The sequence below is a fragment of the Oncorhynchus masou genome, chromosome 21 (assembly GCF_036934945.1).
Source record: "Oncorhynchus masou masou isolate Uvic2021 chromosome 21, UVic_Omas_1.1, whole genome shotgun sequence".
Classification (NCBI taxonomy): Eukaryota; Metazoa; Chordata; class Actinopteri; order Salmoniformes; family Salmonidae; genus Oncorhynchus; species Oncorhynchus masou.
In genome coordinates, this window is record NC_088232.1 from 44,899,854 (window position 1) to 44,924,760 (window position 24,907).

At 43.9% G+C, this 24,907-nt stretch overlaps 1 protein-coding gene across 1 annotated transcript in view; it reads left to right on the forward strand.

The window, feature by feature from the left end:
* LOC135508406 (lysophospholipid acyltransferase 2-like) overlaps positions 1–24,907 on the forward strand; it is a 78,634-nt gene that overhangs the window by 39,810 nt on the left and 13,917 nt on the right. Inside the window, exons 2-5 of the mRNA XM_064928567.1 lie at positions 6,139–6,284; positions 12,935–13,012; positions 21,638–21,733; positions 22,953–23,008. Coding sequence (XP_064784639.1) covers positions 6,139–6,284; positions 12,935–13,012; positions 21,638–21,733; positions 22,953–23,008 — 376 coding nt within the window. The remainder of the gene's footprint in view (positions 1–6,138; positions 6,285–12,934; positions 13,013–21,637; positions 21,734–22,952; positions 23,009–24,907) is intronic.

A 24,907-nucleotide genomic window follows, 5' to 3' on the forward strand; every position in this document is an offset into this window, starting at 1 on the left:
GTACTCTCAATACAACTAGTATTTGTCATTGTAGATTGGATGTGTGACGAGGGCTGTTATGGTTACCATGTTACCGCCACACCGGCGGTCATGATGGCAGTCAAATTCCACGTGCACATTTAGTCACTAATTAGGCTTCTCCAAGTTCTGATGCTGGTCATAAGTAGCCTACTGTACATGCAAACTGCCTGGTACTCAGCCCTCTGTCACTCTAATCACTCTGACATCAATGCAAATGTATTCACAAATCTAATCAAACAACATTTCTATAGGGTATGCAATTGTGTGAGAAAACAGTGATGGCCTCTTAAAGAGGACCCCATCGGTTTTCTATAGGCTAGGCCTACTATATTTATTTATCAACTTTGCTAATATTAAGCGCATTGCTTATCCGTATACAACAGGAGTATAGCCTACCTGGCTGGCATGAAAAATCCTCCTATTTATAAGTTCGTTGATGACATGTATTTGTCCCGATGCCCCTGTATCGAGACAGGTGTATGATAATTGTCCATTGTAAATAAATTAAAATTCACACATTATTTAGTAAATGCGAAGACGGGATTAAATCAAAAATAGTCCGATGGGTGACGATTAGCATATCACTTCAGTGATAAGGCGAGAGGCAAGGCGAGAAATGCGTGATTTTTTTTCAAAACGTAGTCGACACCTCATGTAGCCTAGCCCATAGGCCTTTATGTTTTGATAAGGTATGTATCACAATTAAAGTGGCCAAATAACGTCTTTAAAATTAAGCACATTAATCTGCTTTACAACGGGTGTAGAGCCTAACTGGCATAAATAAACAGCACGTAAGTTTAAAGTTTGGGAAATAATTTTTACATTAAAAATGCACCTTGTTATAATAAAAGCATTTTACATGTATAATGGCATTTGCGGTCACTTGAATCGTATTTTCCCATTAATGTGCTTATAATGTGAAGAAATAGCCTAATATTTTAGCAACATTTTAAACTAAACGTTCTGATTTGTTGCATCAGCAGCATTGAGTAAAAAAGGTTATTTGATGCTAGTGGTGGTATTAATTTGGGATCTATCTCATCCCACAACTGTCCCAGACTGTGTGGTATATTTATTTCTCACACACAATAGAATAGGTCAACTTTTGTATTATGGTGGATAGTAGATTGACATGCTAATGCTTTTGCTGTTTGTTAGGCCTACTCTTCCAATATCTACAATATGCGCCTCGGAATTGGATAAGGATGCGCACAGTTGTGTCCCAGATGTCTGTCTTCACTTGTAGCCTGTGTGAGAGACCCGGTCACGTGATGGAGAGCCATTTGAGTGAGAAGGGATGAATATAATTATTATAATTCCCAAGGTCACAACGGCCACTGGCTGCAATAGACATGTTTTTTTTAGGGGGTATTTCGGCCACACAAAAGGGATGCCGCCTGGAAATTCGAGGCATTATCAAGTGCTTTAAAAAATTGTTATTGAGAGACTGATTAAATGTGTACTGCCTGTACAAAAAACCAAACCCATGCCTTTCATGCGATTCTTTTTCAAGTCCTCATTAGTTGCAAGATGCAGCCTTACAAATGTTGGGCTATATGTTTAATACATTCTATCACAACTAAAGTTATATGAATCACTCTAAATTAAGCCTATAGGAGTACCTGTTTCTTTTAACTGCTCAACACAGAATATCCACATGTGTGCACTCAAATGGGTCGAGATTTTATTCCGCTATGTTCAATTGTATTCTTCATACTATAAAATAATCCCATGGAATTCTAAGCACATCTTGTCTGCTAAATGAGCTGGTGTAGCCCACAGCAATATGGCATAGCCAGATCAGGGCCTAACATAAGGACAACTCAGTATGCTATTCTGTTCTTCTGAAATGGACTACATTTTCTTCGTATCATGTTTCTTTAGACCTGTCTACAAGTTGATTTATTGTGACTGTGTAGGCTATATTTCATGGATTTATTAGACTTTTTAAAACGTAGATGTTCTAAAGGTCTGCATCAGTGGCTTGTAGTCTTTGCGTGGAAGCCAGGAGATGCTTATGTGTTTACGGTAACTGAGGTCAATTACCTTGAGACCGGCAGTTATTTGCTTGACAATCACCGGCTGCCAAAATGTCATGACTGCCACAGCCCTGGGTGTGACCACAGTTACTGTGCACACTGTCTCCAGTGTGCCATGATGCATGGAAAGGCAAAGGCGATAGACTGGGTGGTACCGATAGTTGAGGTCCTACTGTTGACTTTAGCAACATGCCGGCTTCTGAAATAATTGTTCCTACTACAATTGATAAAATGGGCTATACTCTGTGTGTGACAGTGTCACCAGTCTTAAGTTGAGTTGATCATTGATGTTGGTAGCTTTTATGTAAGGCTTTGTTAACATAGAATAAACAGGAGGAAACCAAACTGTTTCTACAAAGAACAAAAAGGTGTCCTCTATGCCTGCTTTATCCAGTTATCATCTTGATGTACCCTTCCCATTAGTGGGATCATTTTCGTCAACCACCGCTGAATTGCAGAGCGCCAAATTCAAATTAAATGACTAAAAATATTTAATTTTCATGAAATCACAAGTGCAAAACACAGCTTAGCTTGTTCATAATCCACCTGGCGTGTCAGATTTCAATAAAGCTTTTCGGCGAAAGCATACCAAGCATTTATGTAAGAACATCTCTCTTAGTAGACAAAATATTAAACAGCTAGTAGCCAAGTAGATTTGTAACGAGTCAGAAAAGCAATAAATTAAATTGCTTACCTTAGATATTCAGATTTTTTTTGCACTCACGAGACTCCCAGTTACACAATAAATGTTCCTTTTGTTCCATAAACATTATTTTTTTATATCAAAAATACCTCCATTTGGTTGGCGCGTTTTGTTCAGAAATCGACAGGCTCGAGCGGTCACGACATCGCAGACACAAATTACAAATAGTGTCTGCAATGTTCGTAGAAACATTTCAAATGTTTTTTTATAATCAATCCTCAGGTTGTTTTTACAATATATAATCGATAATATATCAACCGGGAATGTAGCTTCTTCAATAGGAGAGAGACAAAATGGCTGCTCCAAGCTGTTGGTTGATATCCCTTTTAAATGGAGCGAAGGCAGGCTATGGAACATGGAGCTTTCAAAATAGAGGCCACTTACTTGTTTGATTTTCCTCAGGTTTTCGCCTTTAATATCAGTTCTGTTATACTCACAGACAATATTTAGACAGTTTTGGAAACCTTTAGAGTGTTTTCTATCCTAATCTGACAATTATATGCATATTCTAGATTCTGGGCCTGAGAAATAGGCAGTATAATTTGGGCGCGTATTCATCCAAACATCAAAATACTGCCCCCTACACTCAAGAGGTTATCATGAAAACAGCCTTATCAAAGAGCTTGGGTTCTATCAGTGTATTCTCCTGTGTAGTAGTGCCAGCTGCCACGGTGCTGTAATAGTCTCTCTTTCCAGAAGCGACAAAGGCACTGCTCTCTTCCAGTTAAAAAATATGATTTTATTTAGGATGGTAAATCAAATAAAAGTTCATTGGTCGCATACATAGTTTAGCAGATGTTATAGCGGGCACAGCGAAATGCTATGTTACTAGCTCCTAACAATGCATTAAAATGTCAAACAAATGATTAGTCAAAATAAAAACAAGGAATCAAGGATGAATCCGATTTAACAGTTATTAAAATGGAATCTATACATATATACACTGGAATAATTTACACATCTACTCTGTGCAGCTGTCTCCGCTACTTTCAATTTGGGAGCACCGTGCAACAAAACAATTATCCAATAAACTCAATGGGTAACGATATTTTGCCACAACACACTTCTTTTCACTGCTCAAACACAGTCTGATAATGGTTAACAAACTAATCATAATGCTAGAAATATTTAAATGTAGCTAATTAAATTAATCACGTGTGGGGAACACAACGGCACAATCCCTTTTCATGAAAACCTTCCCTCAGAACTGTGCAGTCTTTTTTCCCCCCTGAGCTAAGTAATGGCATTCTATAGCAAGCTAGCTAGCAAGAACAACAATGAAATGCACTGGAATTCAAGCTGTAACAAAAAACGATGATGACAATGTCGGAGATGCTGCTACCGATCCACCACCTCAAAGAAAAAACAAACATCTACGTGTTTCAAGAGGGGTTGCTTTTGCCAATTCTAGTGCCTAAGGAGGAGCACATCCAGCATCCCAATGTCCAAAGTGTGGCGTAAAAGCAGCAGGGAGACTCATTTGGGTCTTGCAACCTAAAACACGAGTCGTTGCTAAAACTTAACTTAAGCCAGAAGCACATCAAATGCATCGGAGTTGGAGCAACATCAATATTTATACCACCAGGCAGCCAAATTTGACCGGCAACAGGTGGCAGGCAACCCAAGCCGGTCAACAGGCAGAGCTAACGGAGCTAGAGATGAAACGTAACACGGCTTACTGCATTGTCAAAGAAAAGATGGCTTTTACCAAATTTGGAACCATGTTACTCACCCAGAAAAAGAATGGATTACAAATCACCCCTACATATTATTGACACCATCCCGGACACTATCCGGGAAGAGGGTTAGTGGTATCTGGGCTTTTTGGGATGTTCCTACCCCTAAACCCTTACCTTAAAAGCAAGTTGATTTGTTAGAGAGATCAAATAAATTGATTAGTTGTTGTGAGAAGAGACTAAACATTTACTTCATTCTCCAAGTATCAGTTCATAGTCCATGTTGCCTTACATAGTTAGTAATAATACTAATAATAATAATAATAATAAATAATAATCTGTTACCTGACTGCAGTAATGGATAACTGTTTGCAGTTCCACTTTTCAATACAACGGTGGTTTTTAATCACCTACCGTATATACATGTTTGCTGTTGCACTTTTCAATACAATCAGTGTTCTGTTTTGTATGTTACATTTCTTTGTACAAAACTAGTTACCCAATGTAAACGTGGCAAGTGTCTTCACTGACATTTACAACCTCTCCCTGACCCAGTCTGTAATACCTACATGTTTCAAGCAGACCACCATAGTCCCTGTGCCCAAGAACGTCAATGTAACCTGTCTGTAGCCATGAAAGGCTGGTGACGGCTCACATGAACAGCATCAACCCAGACACCCTGGACCCTCTCCAACAGATCCACCGGTGACGCAATCTCTGTTGCACTCCGCACTGCCCTAAATAAATGGCCCCAACAATTGTCAGACTCCAGCCTCCCAAGTCAGACTGTGATCTCTGCTACTTCATGACAAGCGGTACCGGAGCGCCAAGTCTGGGCCCAAAAGTCTTCTTAACAGCTTCCACACCAAAGCCACAAGACTGTGGATCAAATGGCCCCCAGACTTTTCATAGACCCCCCCCCCCCTTATTTGTTCTGACTCGCTCTTGCACTGGCTCACTCACTTGACTCTACACACACATACTACACTGACATTTCTACATATGCTCACACACACAAAACACATGCATATTGATGCTTCACACCCTTCACATATGCTGCTGCTGCCCTGTATCTATGCTGATTGCCTAGTCACTTTTACCCCTACCTAAATGTACATATTACTTCAACTACCTTGTACCTCTGCACATTGACTCGGTACTGGTACTCCTTGTACTGGGGCGGCAGGTAGCCTAGTGGTTGGAGCGTTGGGCCAGTAACGAAAGGTTGCTGGATCGAATCCCCGAGCTGACAAGGTAAAAATCTGTCGTTCTGCCCCTGAACAAGGCAGTTAAACCCACTGTACCCCAGTAGGCCGTCATTGTAAATATGAATTTGTTCTTAACGGACTTGCCTAGTTAAAATAAATATCCTCGTTATAGTTATTTAAAGGTAACACCTGATGACAATTTAAAAAGGATAGGACAGTCATTTGCAGTAATAAATAAATAAACATACTTTTTGAGCACCAGAATGAACTATGTCAGGAATAAAGTACTGAAATATTCTGTGTGAAACGAAGTGTCTAGTGGTTGTACAAAACTAGTCTGTATGACATGGGACAGCAGCGGTGTGTGTGTGTGTGTAGGTGCATCACCTGGTAACACGGCTAGTGATGGTTCTTAGTCTGACCTGGTATTAGAAGTTGTTTGTACAAAACTCACTAAAGTTTTGATTATTTCCTTGTGTCTCCTCTCCCAGGTGAACTTTGTGGTGTGTCAGCTGTTTGCCCTGTTGACAGCCTTCTGGTTTCGTCTGTATCTCCACCCCAGTAAGACCAGTCCCTTCATCAGACATGTGGTGGCCACGCTACTGGGCTTCTACCTGGCTCTCTTCTGCTTCGGCTGGTGAGTGCTGTTACTGTCACATCTTTTCACCTCTCTTCCTGAAATTCTTTCTCTTGTCCCTGGTTCCCTCCATCTCTCCCTTCCTCGGCCCTTCCTGCTTCTCGCACTCTTCTCTCTCCGTCACGCCTTTCTTCCCCTGTGTCTCTGAGCCTCCCCCTCACCCCTGTCGTCCGTCTGTCTCTCCCTCCCTCCACCCATCTCTCCTGCCTCTGTCGCCCTCCCTCCATCCTTTACGTGCCAAGGCAAACTGGTCGATGCAGAGGCAATTGATATCCAATTAGGAAGCCGTTGGGCCTGTTGTAAACAACCTGCTGTCCCTTGGCAGTGTGCCCCTTAGCATTTTCCTGTAAACACCGAGAGAGAACCCTAAGTGTGTGTGAAACGTTAACTGCGTCATTCCACCATGGCAGCGGCTCTGTGCATGTTGGATCATGTGCTGCCACCATCGGTACATCATATTGATGGTAAGGTGATACTGTTGTGGTCAGATCAAATTTTGTGTTGTTAGTCATCTGTGAAATGCACCTTCACGGCTTTAGAATGTAGATGACAGTAGGACCATAAACTGCATTCATTCATATCACTTTAGTTTGACAATCACTGACAAGCCATTCCTTTTTGGTTTTATATATATATATTTATATTTTTTTCAATAAAAAAAACATACTTTGACAAAAACAGACAACTTTAACATTTACATTTCAACAAACATGAATGACATCCCACCTGCTCAGACCCACATGTTCCCACGGTATCCACACCCAATGTTGTTTCTAATGCTTGTTAGACTCTTCCCCCATATGACTTCACATTGTGGTGTTTCTGTCTGTAGCCAGATTTATTCTAATATTTAAATAATAAAGTATTAGTTTTCCATTCTCTTAACATTGGAGTGTCATTTGACCTCTTGTATTTAAGTAATAGCTTCTGCAATATAAGTGACGGAAATAAATATTGTCCAACCCCATTGGGTATCTCACTGCACCCTCGTATGCCATGTCTTGAGATGTGCAGATAGACGGATTAGAAGTCAACATCCATTGTAAAACTTCTGACAGACAGCATTCTAACTGCCCATAGCTTCCGGACTTTCTAGCACTCCCAGAAGGCATGAACTGACTTACTTTTACTCCTTCTCTTCCCACAGTCCTGCTACCACTCAATTCTGTCTGACATATTGACTCTGAATGACGCACACTAACTCCATTCCTCTGCTGTACTTCAGACTGTGAGGACACACAACGCCCTCGGGGACTTACCAAGTCCCTCATACTGCTGTGTACTGTAGATATACAGTCCCAGTCAAAGGCTTGGACACACCTAGTCAGTCTAGGGTCTTTCTTTATTTTTACTCTTTTCTACATTTTAGAATAATAGTGAAGACTCAACTGTGAAATAACACATTTGGAATCATGAAGGGTTAAACAAAATATGTTTGAGATTCTTCAAATGGCCACCATTTGCCTTGACAGCTTTGCACACTCTTGGTATTCTCTCAACGAGCTTCCTGGAATGCATTTCAATTAACAGGTGTGCCTTAAGTTAATTTGTAGAATTTCTTTCCTTAATAGTAGGGGGGTATACAGAAGAAAGCCCTATTTGGTAAAACACCAAGTCCATATTATGGCAATAACAGCTCAAATAAGCAACGAGAAACGACAGTCCATCATGACTTTAAGACATGAAGGTCAGTCAATCCGGAAAATGTCAAGATCTTTGAAAGTTTCTTTAAGTGCAGTCGCAAAAACCATAAAGTGCTATGATGAAACTGGCTCTCATGAGGACCACCACAGGAAAGGAAGACCCAGAGTTACCTCTGCTGCAGAGGATAAGTTCAGAGTTAGCAGTCTCAGATTACAGCCCAAATAAATGCTTCAGAGTTCAAGTAACAGACACATCTCAGAGGAGACTGCGTGAATCAGGCCTTCATGGTCGAATTGCTGCAAAGAAACCACTACTAAAGGACACCAATAATAAGAAGAGACTTGCTTGGGCCAAGAAACATGAGCGATGGACATTAGACCGGTGGAAATGTGTCTTTTGGTCTGATGAGTCCAAAATGTCAATGTTTGTGTCCAACTGCGTTTCTTTGAGATGCAGACTACTGTACGTGAACGGATGATCTCCCCATGTGTGGTTCCCACCGGGAAGCTGGAGGTGTGATGGTGAGAGGAATACTTTGTGGGTGACTGATTTATTTAGAATTCAAGGCACACTTAACCAGCATGGCTACCACAGCATACTGTTGGAGAAGCATTCCAGGTGAAGCTAGTTGAGAGAATGTCAAGAGTGGTGGCTACTTTGAAGAATCTGAACTGTAAAATATATTTTGATTTAACACTTTCTTTTGGTCACTACATGATTCCGTTTGTGTTTCATAGTGTTGATGTCTTCACTATTAGTATACAATGTACTTGAATGAGTAGGTGTCAACTTTTGACTGGTACTGTATTTGGATCGTTGTCACGTCATACTACTGTGTACTATTTTCAGCAAACTTAAGGTGTAAATATTTGTATGAACACAATAGTCAACATCTGAGACATAAACTGAACAAGTTCCACAGACATGTGACTAACAGAAATGGAATAATGTGTCCCTGAACGGGGGGGGGGGGTCAAAAGTAACAGTCTGTATCTGGTGTTGCCACCAGCTGCATTAAGTACTGCAGTGCATCTCCTCCTCATGGACTGCACCAGATTTGCCAGTTCTTGCTGTGGCATGTCACCCCACTCTTCCACCAAGGCACCTGCAAGTTCCCAAACATTTCTGGGGTGCATGGCCCTAGCCCCTCACCCTCTGATCCAACAGGTCCCAGATATGCTTGACAGGATTGAGATCCAGGCTCTTTGCTGGGCATGTCAGAACACTGACATTCCTGTCTTGCAGGAAATCACGCACAGAACGAGCAGTATGGCTGGTGGCATTGTCATGTCAGTATGAGCCTGCAGAAAAGGGTACCACATGAGATAGGAGGATGTTTTCTATGTAACGCACAGCGTTGAGATTGCCTGCAATGACAACAAGCTCTGTCCGATGATGCTGTGACACACTGCCCCAGACCTTGACGGACCTTCCACTTTCAAATCGCTCCCGCTCCAGAGTACAGGCGTTGGTGTTACGCCCATTCCTTCGACGATAAACGCAAATCCGACCATCTCCCCCTGGTGAGACAAAACCGCGACTCGTCAGTGAAGAGCACTTTTTGCCAGTCCTGTCTGGTCCTGTGACGATGGGTTTGTGCCCATAGGCGATGTTGCTGGTGAGAACCTGCATTTACAACAGGCCTACAATACAGTGGGCATCTTTCTTTTGGTGTTTTTCAGAGTCGGTAGAAAGGTCTCTTTAGTGTCCTAACTTTTCATAACTGTGACCTTAATTGCCTACCGTCTGTAAGCTGTTAGTGTCTTAACGACCGTTCCACAGGTGCATGTTCATTAATTGTTTATGGGTCAATGAAGCAGCATGGGAAACAGTTTTCTTCTTCTTTTGCTGAGTGTATTTGGATATTTGTCCACCGTCATGCTGCTGTGGATTAGTGATGCACCGATATGACGTATTTTTTTTGTCCAATACCGATATTTTCCTTGCCAAAATAAACGATACCGATAACTGTACTAGAATGCTTAAAAGTTAACTACTTAACACGCACATGGACGCAGTTGTTTAAGGCACTGCATCTCAGTTCAAGAGGCGACATTACAGTCCCTGGTTCGAATCCAGGCTTTATCATATCTGGCTGTGATTGGGAGTCCCATAGGGCTGCGCACAATTGGCTCAGCGTCGTCTGAGTTTGGCCGGGGTAGGCCGTCATTGTAAATAATATTTTGTTCTTAACTGACTTGCCTAGTTATATAGAAGTTACACACAGACCAAAAATATTTGTTTGGGGCATTCACATATGTCCCCATCACCAGGAAAACTTCATCAAAACCTATTTCTTTCACTTACTTGCTGTGCTGTTTCGTTGTTCAGTTTCATTTTCAACCATTATTTCTTCACATGTCAAGCAGTGAAGTTTCAGCTCCGTCTTTCCGTAGCCTCTCTTCATCGGTGCGAACTGTCACTGTGTCCGTTTCCATCTTGTCCAGCTGTGAATGTAACATTTCACGTAAACCCTGTCTCTTGTCTGCATGGAAGTCGCGGCCCTTGTACATAGCATCGAGCATGGAAGTCGCGGCCCTTGTACCTAGCATCGAGCATGGAAGTAGCGGCCCTTGTACCTAGCATCGAGCATGGAAGTAGCGGCCCTTGTACCTAGCATCGAGCATGGAAGTAGCGGCCCTTGTACCTAGCATCGAGCATGGAAGTAGCGGCCCTTGTACCTAGCATCGAGCATGGAAGTAGCGGCCCTTGTACCTAGCATCGAGCATGGAAGTAGCGGCCCTTGTACCTAGCATCGAGCATGGAAGTAGCGGCCCTTGTACCTAGCATCGAGCATGGAAGTAGTGGCCCTTGTACCTAGCATCGAGCATGGAAGTAGCGGCCCTTGTACCTAGCATCGAGCATGGAAGTAGCGGCCCTTGTACCTAGCATCGAGCATGGAAGTAGCGGCCCTTGTACCTAGCATCGAGCATGGAAGTAGCGGCCCTTGTACCGAGCATCGAGCATGGAAGTCGCGGCCCTTGCAGGACCATGGAAGTCGCGGCCCTTGTACCTAGCATCGAGCATGGAAGTCGCGGCCCTTGTACCTAGCATCGAGCATGGAAGTAGCGGCCCTTGTACCTAGCATCGAGCATGGAAGTAGCGGCCCTTGTACCTAGCATCGAGCATGGAAGTAGCGGCCCTTGTACCTAGCATCGAGCATGGAAGTAGCGGCCCTTGTACCGAGCATCGAGCATGGAAGTAGCGGCCCTTGTACCGAGCATGGAAGTAGCGGCCCTTGTACCGAGCATGGAAGTAGCGGCCCTTGTACCGAGCATGGAAGTAGCGGCCCTTGTACCTAGCATCGAGCATGGAAGTAGCGGCCCTTGTACCTAGCATCGAGCATGGTGGCGACACCGTAAAGAGAATGCAACCTACTCGCTTTGTTGAGCAGGTGTTTTAATTCCATGACAGAGGGTATCATGTCTGCTGCAGGCGCAGTTGATGAGCTTATTTCTCCAGTCAGTTGTTTGAATGGAGCTTAGCTAGTGTGTTCATGTTCTCAAATGGCAGCAGCGGTATGACAACCAGCACGTTCATGAACATGCTATACGACTTCAGTATGAAATCCTTGTTGACCCACTGTGCTGTCAGACTCAGCATGCTCGTGGGGCTGGTATCGCTGGTCCAAATATCAGCCGTGAAGCTAATAGCAGTAACATAGTGTTTACATTTTTTAGCAGTGACACTTACTGTGTAACTCCAGTAGGGCAACATCTGAAAAATAGAGCACTTGATAGTGGGTACTGGTGCTCGACCAGTTGGCGAAAGCCAACATCACCCATGGCAGAGAATGGTTGATTGTCAAGGGCAATGAATTCCATTTGTCTTGGCGCCTTTGAGTTGTCTCGCTGAAAATGTCTTACTCTTTCAAATGACTGCTTGACTTGTTGACTGCTCGATCCACACAGCAAACATTGTGGGCTAGTTCAGGAATGCTCTGTTGCACGTGTAGCGTTACATTTCGATTGGCGTCATTACGTCATCTACCTACGTTGTATAAAGGTACGCATGTCAGCTTTGACATCGGTTTTGCATGTCGGTGTTAAACTAGATATCGGGTCGATGTTGGCATTTTTAGCTAATATCGGCCGGTTCCGATATGCTTACTGCTATATCGTGCATCGCTACTGTAGATATTTGACCATCACATTATACCCTCTTTTTTCCCCCCATATCATTCTGGAGAGTTGGAGTTGCTTCGGTCAAGTACATCTCCGGTGTTGCAGAAGGGACTGAGGATAGCTGTCGGCTAGTTGGAGCCTGGAGGCAGAAACAAAGTAGACGTGTCCTTGAGTACAGCATTGTTTCACTCTGTTATCTGCCCTCAGATCATCCACCAGTCCGTAGATAGAGGGGAGAAAAAGGGCCTTTTGGAATCCTGTCCTCCAGAACACACCTCCTTGCTGTGTGCTTATCATGCGTTCATCATGGGGCTATAATCAGACATCAGTGTTCTTTATCCCGAGTTGGACTTTATCAAGATTCAGCCCTTAGGGCCTTCCTTTGTCCTGCACCACTCCTGGCTGACATGGTGACAGAATACCAGAGAAGCCAACACTATCATATGAACAGGCCTGTGTATTATAGTGATAACCACCACAGGAGGTCTAAATGTACTCCATCTTTCTTTGGGACTACCAGCCCTCTTAAATGCCCATGTGATCTGACCATCCATACTACAGTGTATATATGGTAGTTGCTGCTATCCAATGGCAGTACACCTTGGATAAATTGACAGTCCCCATGATAGTTTCGGAGGTGCCCCCTGCAGTTTTGTTGGTAACACATTGTGTCATTTCACCTTTGGGAACGTGTTGGTTCATCACGCCCTTGAAAGTGCACAGTCTGTCGGTGGTGAGAGACTGCGGCGTGGAGGGGAGAGGCGTGGAGGGGAGAGGCGTGGAGGCGAGGCGGGGGGGAGGGGAGAGGAGCGAGGCGGCGGGAAGAGAGAGGCGGGGGTGAATGTTAGGTTCTGACCCCTTGTCACTTCTTTTTCTCAACAGGTACGCCTTACATTTCCTTGTCCAGAGTGGCCTGACCTACAGTATCATGATGTTCGCTGGGCTGGAGCACATGCACAAGTGAGTCATGTTTCTATTCAATGTGAAATAAACTGCTCATTCACTGGCAGCTGTAGTAACAAGTCCAAGATTGTCTGAATCAAGTCTCCAGTGAACACGTCATGCCAACACATGACGTTGTGGCTTTGCATAAAGCATTGCTTTCAGAAAACAAATCAATAACACTCTATACTGACGTAGTCCGTCTTGTCACAAGGCTGATGAATTGAATTGAACTGCAGTGGAAGGTTATTGGCCTTTTTAGAGTGGTGTTCCAGGATGTTTACCCCGCAACAGGAAGGACTTGGCCTTGTGCCCAGCTGTTGCAATTCATCTTTAACATAGGATTTTTGATTAAGTGTAATTTCAATATATATGAGGGAGGATAATGGCCTTGGTTCACCATGATTGTTTTAGTTCAGGTTGCAGAGCGTTGTTCTGTGGGCGCTGAAGAGACTCCTGATGGTGATGGCACTACCCCCTCAGGCGCCCATCTGTGTCCATGCCCCCACCCCTCCCTCCCTCCAAACAGTCTGAGCCATTCAGCCAGCTATCACCCCCCCAGCCATCTTCTGTGGTTATTTTTACTGAAGGGCAAGGCTGTGAGGTCAGGTGTGGAAAGAAGTGAAAGCTCTCTCCTAAGGGAAGGTTTTAAAAAATACCCCAGCTCCAATATCCATCACGATGACCGCAACAGTGCAGTAGAGGGTCCTAATTGTAATATGCTCAGTAATTATCCACTCCGTAATTGTGCACTCGGTAACCGTCCACTTTAATCGTATTCAGAGGTGACATTTCAAAACAAACGAAGCCCTCAATTTTTTAATTTCCTGGTGTTCCAGGTCAGTGTTGCTGTGAGGTTCTAGGAAGCTGGGGAATGTGGTGGTCATCCGAGCTGAGCTGAGATTGATTGGACCACACCTCAAAGCAGGGCCTGGTTGTGAAGTTCAGCCTCAGCATTTGCCGTACTCAACCTTTTTGTGGAGTTGGTTGAGCTTTAACTTGGTCACGTGGGTGCTGAGCTTGCAGATGCGTTTGTCTATTAGAACCCACACACATTTTGAATAGACTGAGCCCGTCATTACCATAACAGGTATTTAGAGGTCCGTGAACAGCTTTCCGTATGTGTACAGTTTCATGTATCACTACTGCCTGATTACTATGGCTGTGGTCATACACAGAAATCAACAGAGACCAGCTCTACATTGTCAGCTTGAAGTCTGCCGTCCTTAGAGTGAAAGTGGTTATGGGGAGTAAATGGCTCAGTGGAGACCACCTATGTGAATGAAATTATAAGGATTTTTCTCCAAAATTAACAGTTTGCCGGAGAACATTTTTAGCTGAGACGTGGGGTGGGGGGGGTTGGTTGAGGGACATTGTGGCTCTGTCCGACAATACCCTGGGATAGTGCCAACCAGGCAGGATATAACCCCACCCACTTGGCAAAAGCACAGCTCCCACACCACCAGGGGGATATCAAGAGTACATGGCCAACTTACTACCCTGAGACAAGGCTGAGTATAGCCTATGAAGATCTCCCCCACAACACAACCCTGAGGGGGAGCAAGACCGGGCAGGAAGATGAATGAAGGGGCGGCAGGTGGCCTAGTGGTTAGAGTGTAGGGGCGGCAGGTAGCCTAGTGGTTAGCGCATTGGGCCAGTAACCGTAAGGTTGCGAGATCGAATCCCTGCACTGACAAGGTAGTTAACCCACTGTTCCCCTGTAGGCCGTCATTGTAAATAAGAATTTGTTCTTAACTGACTTGCCTAGTTAAATAAATAAAAAATCCATAAATAAATAGAGAACGTCAGTGACTCACCCCACTCAAGTCGAGTATAGGGAAAGAAGCCTGGCAAGACGTGATGCACCCTTGTTAGGGCTGGCATTTCTCGATCTTTCTCATCAACATCTTAAGTGTTTGCTTCAGGGCTGAGAGGAGTGGTAACGCAAAGTCTGCTTGACTAAAAGAAATGGGCAAAATTAGAAGTAGCTAAAGATGGGGTGAGAGGAGAGGAGACTGAGTTCGGGGGGAGACTGAGTTCGGGGGGATAGACAAGGTTATATTTTTTCGAATAAAGTATGTAGAGAGAATAGACTGTATTATTTACAGTATCAAATCTCTCCTACTTTATCTCCTTCTCAATCGCTCTCCTCAGTCATCCCTCCCTCCATCTCTCTCTGCTTACTCATCCCTTCCTCCTTCATATCAGCCTCCCTCTCCACGTCCATCCTGCTGCCTTTGTCCAGACACCTCACCAGGCAGATTAGAATGGAATTTCCTGGGAAGCATTAAACCCAGTGGAGGCTGGTGCTAGAAATGCTAGCAAGCCCCACGAGAGCAAATCCATCTCCTGTAGACTTCAAATGGAGCAGAACAAACATGCATATACAACCGTTCCTAATCCCCTGACTGCACTTCATCTGAAAACCACCTTGTTAGTGGAGTAGCCTAGCTCCTCAATGTGCAAAGTACAACACTATTTTCAACTATTGTAATATCCATATAGTTATGGCCATTGTTTAACAAGAATTTCACTACACCCGCAATAACTTTTGCTAAGTATGTGACCAATGAAATTTGATAGAAATGCCATGGTGTCAATGACTGTTTTGGTGAAGGAAGAAGTCAACTGCATGTGGGTGTTGTGATTCACACACACTGTGTTTAGTTCTCGGCTACACACATTGACTTTTCATTCAGTTGCTGTTGTGACAGCAGAGCTATTTTCTCCTGGGTAATGTTCAACTTGTCTGTTCATTCACCTGTTGAATGTGCCTGGAGAAAGGTTGGGGAATGTTCTAGAGAGGTTGTCCTCTGCTCTCTCTGCCTGTTATAACACACTGACTTGTGGAAGGGGAGGTGGCATACCGTTTGTATGAATGTACTTTGCATTTATTTTTAGCTGAGGATTGACATGTATTTAATGAATCCCAAAAACTGTTTTGCTGATGATACTTTGTCTATAACTCGAAACGTTGTATATGCAGAAAGTCTGGCGCGCTACTGATTCCAACCTCCATTCAGATAAGACTTTTGAAATGGAGAACCTGACAATAGAGGGAGTATAAGCGATCGAGAGGGAGAGGTGACAAAGCGAGTGAAGGACACGGTGATAAAGAGTGCCCACATGAAAAGCTGTGTTATTCATACCATGTTGCTATTGAAGCCTGAACCACCATCCCTTTGTGTGGCAAGGCCTGTGAAAGAAATGACATAACCAACCTACCTGCTGCCTGGCAGGCAACAGAAAAAAGCCCATTTTCCCACACATGGGTATATTATGCACTCTGCAGCAAATTGCCCTGATTTCTGTCCTATTATATTAGGGTAATTGGAGGGGTTATGAGGCGTGATTAATTGTGGGTCGGGGCATCGGGAGGCGGCGGAGGTCCAGGCAAGGTACCGCACTGCTTGGGAATGCTAAGTGCTTTGGGCCGAGGCTCGCTGCCAGCTCATTGGCTGGAAACACGAGCAACGGGTTGGCTTTTTGTTCCCTGCCGGTTGAAATGGCACTGATAAAACCGTCACCTCCGAGACATGTCTGCCCTGTGACAGAGTGGACAGTTGGCTGGTTCTGCAGTTGGATGTGTCGCATGGCAACTTGACTATGACTCTGGTCTTGCAAGTGTTCCTCAGAAGAGCAACACAAACAGGGGTAATGGGAGTGGTCCCATTGCACATGGGTGGAGTTTTTGTATTCGGTGATGATCGTTTGAAGTACATAGGCCAAGACGTAGGCTAATATAGTAAATGCTAAATAAGCCCAATAGTCTTTAGAAACTCCCATCTTGGAGCTGCTGGAATGAAGTAAGCCCATTGATTCAGCATTGATTTGTTCCTCTCGCTCTCCGGGCCGTGGGCCACTTCAATCTGGCCTGGTGATGTTTAATGCTGCGTTGGGCTGGCACGGAGTCCTGCATTCCCCCTTGGACCTGAAACTTAACAATAAACCTGAATGATAATATGATAACACTGACCCTTACTACACCAAACCTAAACACGCAATGGTATCCGCCATTAGCCTAACCATAAACGGACTAAACCTGAGCACAGCACTGATGATGCAGTGACAGTTCCCATGACATAACCTTAACACTATCCCAAATCTGACCACAAAACACCAATCTTCAATACCCCACCTGTCCATACAACCTTACACCAAATATGTAACAAACAATATACCTCAACACAAACTCTAACTCCACTGTCTGGTTAAAAGGTCCCACTCAGGCTAGCTGTCAGTATGATCACACCGTCCTCAGCTGACACATCCAATCAGTCACTGTCTCCGGTACCCGGTCCTATGTGTCACAGTGTAGGACGATTCAGACCAGAGTTTTGTATTTAAGAACCAACTTTTTTATTTTGTATTTTTTTCATCCAGGATGCGTTTCCGTATGGTGTACGAATGTACATACTTGTGTGTGACTGCGCGTGTGCTCTTGTCTGCGTGTTTGTTCGTGTCATTCAGGGTCATTTTAGTTGGTATAGTTTTATGTGTGGGTGTGAGTGTCAAGCATCAAATATTGTTTACGCTCTCATGCATAGAGAGATGAATACATAGAGTGGCATAGTGGTTACAGATGTGGCATAGAGTAGCATGTGGTCACAGATATGTGGGCAGATGTTGGCAGCCTGACAGATGAGATCTTGTGATTCTCACTCAAACTCATTAATGCCACTGTGCCTATGTGAGTGTGTAGTCAGAATTTCTGTATTTATTCACCTCTAGTGCTTTTCATTATCTTGCTGCTTGTCTTTTGCAGCTTATCTGGGCCTCCCAGGGGGTTAAGTCGTCAAGTGGGGAGGCAGTCTACTTCAGACCCACACTTCAGTTACTGCACATTACACCAGGAAGAGAGTCCCATATGGGCCTTCTGTTAACACTGTCTGTTAACACATTCTTATTTACAATGATGGTCTATGAACAGTGGGTTAACTGCCGCTCGAACCACTAGGCTACATTTCCTGTTAGTGTAATACTGCTGCTACTGTGTCAGTAATATAACTTCCCATGAATGATAAAAAATAGAAATTGACAAATAGGATTTATAGTTTTGTCAGAACAGAAAATGGTTGGATAGGACAGTAAAGGATGCTTCATGGTGATATCAGTTTCAGGTGTTAGTCATGTCTGCCTGTCTTTGAGGGCTTATTTAGGGAGTGACGGTAGAATGCCTTTAATGTCTTCTGGGGGTGTTTCCGACTGACTGCCTTTTGATATTAAGGGAGCTCGGAGGATTCAGACTTCTGTGAGGACAATGGTAGTATCCTCAACTTCTCACTCTCCCATGCAAGGAAATACATTAGTGTCCACTGTTCAGACCAGGCTGCCCTGCCACCCTCTCAACAGGCTGCCTGCCACCCTCTCACCAGGCGGCCCTGCCACCCTCTCACCAGGCGGCCCTGCCAAGTGAGGGCACACAGCGCTGAGATGCCCATTGTGCCCACTGCCTGTTCTTGCCACTCCCCCTCTTATAACACCAATAACCATGAGCCTTGCTTGGAATCTCAATATAATGCTAACCTTTGGGGTAGGCGCACACACACGTAGCTGTTTAATGTCCTGTGGGATTAACACTGGCATTTGTTTCTATTTCTCAGCTCGTTGTTTCCATTTGGTTGATCTGAAACATTGTGATAAATGAATAAAAAGTTCCTCTAATATCTACATTACATACTTGGCATGGAAGCACTGCATTTGACTTGGCGTAGCTGGTTGATTTTAAACTAGTCCTGATTTTAGTGCTTATCTCAAGTACAATGGCAGTCTGGTTTTCATAAGGGAGAAGCAAAAGGCGCAATGCTCGCTCAACATTTAAAAACTCATTGTAATATTTAAGCAAAGTTAAAAAGCTTGATGTTTTGGCCACCATTGCCCTTCATCATGAAATGCATTCAATTCATATAGACACTTAGGCTTGATCCTATTCCATAGCACCATGAATGACCATCTTACTGAATCTAAGATGCAAACAAACCACCAGCGTTCTTCCTCATCTCCAACAAAGACTAGTTGATTTGCCTGACTGCCTTTCTGATGTCCATGATCCCTTCCGTTGAGGAGAACAAGATGGATGCTACAGCTAGCTGAGTCTTTAGGATGTCCAAGATCCCTTCCGTTGAGGAGAACAAGATGGATGCTGCAGCTAGCTGAGTCTTTATGATGTCCAAGATCCCTTCCGTTGAGGAGAACAAGATGGATGCTGCAGCTAGCTGAGTCTTTATGATGTCCAAGATCCCTTCCGTTGAGGAGAACAAGATGGATGCTACAGCTAGCTGGGTCTTTATGATGTCCAAGATCCCTTCCGTTGAGGAGAACAAGATGGATGCTGCAGCTAGCTGAATCAGCGTTTGCTTTGTACCAGCTCTCAGTACTCACTCACTCCACATACAGTGGCAAGAAAAGGTATGCGACCCCTTTGGCAATACCTCGATTTCCGCATCAATTGGTCATCTTCATCTTGGTCACAACAATAGACAGTTGTCTTAAACTAACACACACACTTATATGCTTCCATGTCTATTGAACACAATATGTAAACATTTACAGTGCAAGGTGGAAAAGTATGAGAGCCCTTGGATTTAATAACTGGTTGACCCGCCTTTGGCAGCAATAACCTCAACCAAACGTTTTCTGTAGTTGCGGATCAGACCTGCACAGAATGTTTAAATGATGTATTCAATATAGACAAAAATACAATTTGTGTGTTATTAGTTTAAGCACACTGTGTTTGTCTATTGTTGTGACTTAGATGAAGATCAAATTTGATCTGATGACTAATTTATGCAGAAATCCAGGTAATTCCAAAGGGTTCACGTACTTTTTTGTGTGTGTGTCCCAATGGATGTGTTCAACGTGATAGATGGCTAGTGTGGATAATTTAAAAAATGACCAGTGACTACCGGACTCTGTTCTGATGTAAATCTGCACGAACGTACTACTGTCACAAACCGGCTCAAAGTGCATAACAAAAAAGGAGACAACGTGGAGATAAGGAATAACAAAATATATTTATTTAACGTTGTGTGTGTGTGTGTAATCAATAGTGTAAGTGAGTGGTGACGTGCATAAATGTGATGAGGGGTGTTGAAAGGTGCCAACGCAAACAAGCACAAATTCCACAAGCTCTTGCTGCGGGCGATTCGCTCATCCACCTCTACGCAGACGACACCATTCTGTATACTTCTGGCCCTTCCTTGGACACTGTGCTATCTAACCTCCAAACGAGCTTCAATGCCATACAACACTCCTTCCGTGGCCTCCAACTGCTCTTAAACGCTAGTAAAACCAAATGCATGCTTTTCAACCGTTCGCTGCCTGCACCCGCACGCCCGACTAGCATCACCACCCTGGATGGGTCCGACCTAGAATATGTGTACCTGTGTATCTATAAGTACCTAGGTGTCTGGCTAGACTGTAAACTCTCCTTCCAGACTCATATCAAACATCTCCTATCTAAAATCAAATCTAGAGTTGGCTTTCTATTCCGCAACAAAGCCTACTTCACTCACGCTGCCAAGCTTACCCTAGTAAAACTGACTATCCCACCGATCCTCGACTTCAGCGAAGTCATCTACAAAATAGCTTCCAATACTCTACTCAGCAAACTGGATGCAGTTTATCACAGTGCCATCCATTTTGTTACTAAAGCACCTTATACCACCCACCACTGCGACCTGTATGCTTGAGTCGGCTAGCCCTCGCTACATATTCGTCGCCAGACCCACTGGCTCCAGGTCATCTACAAGTCCATGCTAGGTAAAGCTCCGCGATATCTCAGTTCACTGGTCACGATGGCAACACCCACCCGTAGCACGCGCTCCAGCAGGTGTATCTCACTGATCATCCCTAAAGCCAACACCTCATTTGGCCTCCTTTCGTTCCAGTTCTCTGCTGCCTGTGACTGGAACGAATTGCAGAAATCGCTGAAGTTGGAGACTTATTTCCCTCACCAACTTTAAACATCTGCTATCTGAGCAGCTAACCGATCGCTGCAGCTGTTCATAGTCCATTGGGAAATAGCCCAGCCATTTTCACCTACCTCATCCCCATACTGTTTTTATTTATTTACTTTTCTGCTCTTTTGCGCACCAGTATCTCTACCTGCACATGACCATCTGATCATTTATCACTCCGGTGTTAATCTGCTAAATTGTCATTATTCGCCTACCTCATGCCTTTTGCACACAATGTATATAGACTATTTTTTTTTCTTGTTTCCACTGTGTTATTGACTTGTTTACTCCATGTGTAACTCTGTGTCTGTTCACACTGCTATGCTTTATCTTGGCCAGGTCGCAGTTGTAAATGAGAACTTGTTCTCAACTAGCCTACCTGGTTAAATAAAGGTGAAATAAAAAATAATAAACCAACCGAAATCTGTGTCTGCATGGAGAGAGTCTCCTCAATGAATGGGGAAGAGGTGAATTTATCCTGGGACACCCGGGGCCAGGTGTGTCCCATTTTGCTGATGATCCTCCGCCCACCAACATCCTATTAAGGAAAACAAGAGCAAATAGAGAGAATTCGTCAGACAGAGTGGGAGGGTCGTCACACTACCTAGTATGAAATAATATATTGGGAATATATGCTAGTATAGACATTGGAAAGTGACTGACCTTGTCTCTCCTCTCTCTACAGGTTGTGCTTCATTGTGGCTCTGGGCTACCTCAGTTTCTGCCAGGTCACCCGGGTTTACGTGTTCGACTATGGCATGTACTCTGCAGACTTCACCGGGTAACGTCTGGGTGTTGTGTTGACTGTCAATGACATTAATTTGCATGTATCAGGGAGAAGATAGCGGAGAATTCCAGCTGACATGGCAGTCCTCGGGAATTGGAGTCGAATGCCCCTGCACTTTTACTATCCAAATATTGTTCGTACCACATTAACCAGCTGTGGAGTAAATAAGTCCAGCAACTACAATGCACTTAACTGTAATGTACATTGGGGTGCATTGATCAAGACTTCCTCTTCCTCCAGGGTTGCTGGTGAACCAGACTACCAAACACGTGTGCTAGGGCAGGGGGTGGCCAGTTGCTAAGCAACCCCAGTAGGAGAGCCACAGCATCACAAGTGCAGACCTCCCTCTTTGCCTCTTTGATTATCATCAAGTCATACCTAATAGGCTCTTTTGTATTTTCTCCCTGGGTTAGATGGTCAGGGCACAATCTATTCCATGCAATATAGTAACCTGCTACCAACTTTAATCTGCTACCAACCTGCTACCTACTTTAACCTGCTACCAACTTTAACCTGCTACCAACCTGCTACCTACTTTAACCTGCTACCTACTTTAACCTGCTACCTACTTTAACCTGGGGTGTTGTATCATTTTGAACAACTGATTTTCTGTGCAACCTACAGCTAATGAATACTCCCATTTTAATAAGGATAGTCTTTAAGATTTCAACCCACAGTTGAACCCACAGTCTTCAGTGCATATAGAAACCGACTTAACAGATGTTGCTGATAGCAGCAGGAGGAAGGTCACATATGGTTATGTGTGTTAGCTACGGTTGTGCTCTCAGTGCTTTCACTGAATGATGGTCAATTAAGCAATAAGGCCTGGGGGGTTGTGGTATATGGTCGATACCACGGCTAAGGACTGTTCTTATGCACAACGTGGAGTGCCTGGATACATCCCTTAGCTGTTGTATATTGGTCATATACCACAAACCCCAGTGGTACTTCAATGCTGTTATAAACTGTTTACCAACGTAATTAGAGCAATAAAAATGTTTTGTCAAACCTGTGGTATACTGATATAACACTGCTGTCAGCCAATCAGCTTTCAGGGCTCGAACCACCCAGTTTGTAATGAATAATATATCCCTGATGGAGATGGGATGTTAATATATTATGTAATGAGTTGGCTACAGTGCAGGTGAGCAGAAGCAGTCAGGGATGATGTGATTGGTTACTCTCCTCTCTTCTCCTGTGTTCTCTCCTATAGGCCAATGATGGTCATCACTCAGAAGATCACCAGCCTTGCATTTGAGATACATGACGGTGAGACGTGTGTGTTTGTCTCTCTATAGCTAAGGAACTCTGTCATCATGGTGATGGAACATGTCATTGTTAAGGCTGTCATGACAGTTCCCTGGGAGGTGAAAACAGCAACACAGAGGGAGACAATAACACAGTGTTTTTATGAACTGCTCTCAATTTCCTCTTTTCCAGCCAGCTAAAGCTACAACTAGCATGGGAAGTCAGGAACTACCACGTTCTATGCATAGTGAGAGAGATCTACGGTCCCCTTTTTAACAGAAACACGACAGAGGGGATATGAACATCAAATTGTATTATTGGTTTCAGCTGCTAGGCCTTTTTCGTAGGCAAGTTTCCATATGTGTTTAAGGTGGGGTTTCTGTATAAGCACTTTGACATCTGCTGATGTAAAGGGCTTCATAAATACATTTGATTGATGTGTTTGGCACCTTGCAGACAATATATAGTCCCCCTTTATATCCTGTTCATCTGGTTTTATTCCTTTTGAATTGAAAAACAAGCAACACATACCATTTCAACTAGTGGTCTCAATAAATACCTCTGTGGACAGAATGCATAATACAGTAATTGGTGCTCCAGTGCTTGTATGGTGAGGAAGTCTGACAGTGGAGTCAGTTGAGGGGGCATGGGTGGCATTGTAAACACGTGTATGTCACAGAAAGGTTCTGTCCCTCCCTCTTCCAAGTTCCTCTGTCAGCCTTTTCCTTTTCCCTACAACAAATCATCCATAATGTCAGATACTGTGTGTCAAATCAAATCCCTGTTTATTCATCACATACACAGTTTATAGCAGGTACAGCAAAATGCTTACTTGTAAGCTCCCTCCGCAGTGCAGTACAACGTGTGTGTGTGGGGGGGGGGGATTACATAGCTGTTGTCCTTTTGAAGTTTTGTAAAGTAGACCGCCAGTGTTAGATGTCCAGAAGCAGTCAAAAGGCCACGGTAACTAATTAAGGGATTAGTTGGGATGTCACATTAAGAGCTACATGTTCTTCTGTAGAGGGAAACATGTCATGTATTACGTGACCAAAGTGTAATCACTGGAAAAAAGTGTACACCCAAGTAAAATGGAAAGATGAGTAACATTTAAAATGATGAAATTAGACAGTGCCCATTTTCCCATTCATTTGGGATTGGCCAGATCTACTCAACATATGTTGTGTGAAGTCATCTCCACATTTGGGATTGGCCAGATCTACTCAACATATGTTGTGTGAAGTCATCTCCACATTTGGGATTGGCCAGATCTACTCAACATATGTTGTGTGAAGTCATCTCCACATTTGGGATTGGCCAGATCTACTCAACATATGTTGTGTGAAGTCATCTCCACATTTGACCTCTTTTGAGGTCTGAAACGCCTGTTATATTTTGGAGAGAAATATATCCCTTTAATGTTTGCTGGAAGTCCCATGCTGCCCCACAGATGGAAAACAGTGTTTAATTAGCATGGTAATGAGATTATGTAATAAGCCCCTCCTTCTCCCTGTCCTCCGCTGACTCCAGGCTTCATTATCACTGGGTCGGTCACCCACGACCCCTGACCCTGCCTATCACCACAGGAATGGCCTTTAACCTCTGTTTTGACTGGCCATTAGGCCACACAGCCCTTGGGGCCACTGGGAAAGTGTCAGTTATTGCTGTTGAATAGTATGTTTGTTCCGGTCTGCAGCATTCATATGAAAAGGAAGAGTTTGTCTGCTTTTCTGTGTTTCATGAAGTGCACAACGTACTGGAAGCATAGCCTGTTATGATGTAACCTCATTATGCAATGACATGTTGACTGAACTGTCGGCTCTCACTTCTAGAGCCGGCTGACATGGAAGAGGATAGCTGCTGAGACTAGACCTAGTTGTCAACTGTGGTGTAGGCCTGTGTGACAGTGTCCTAGTGTGTGCT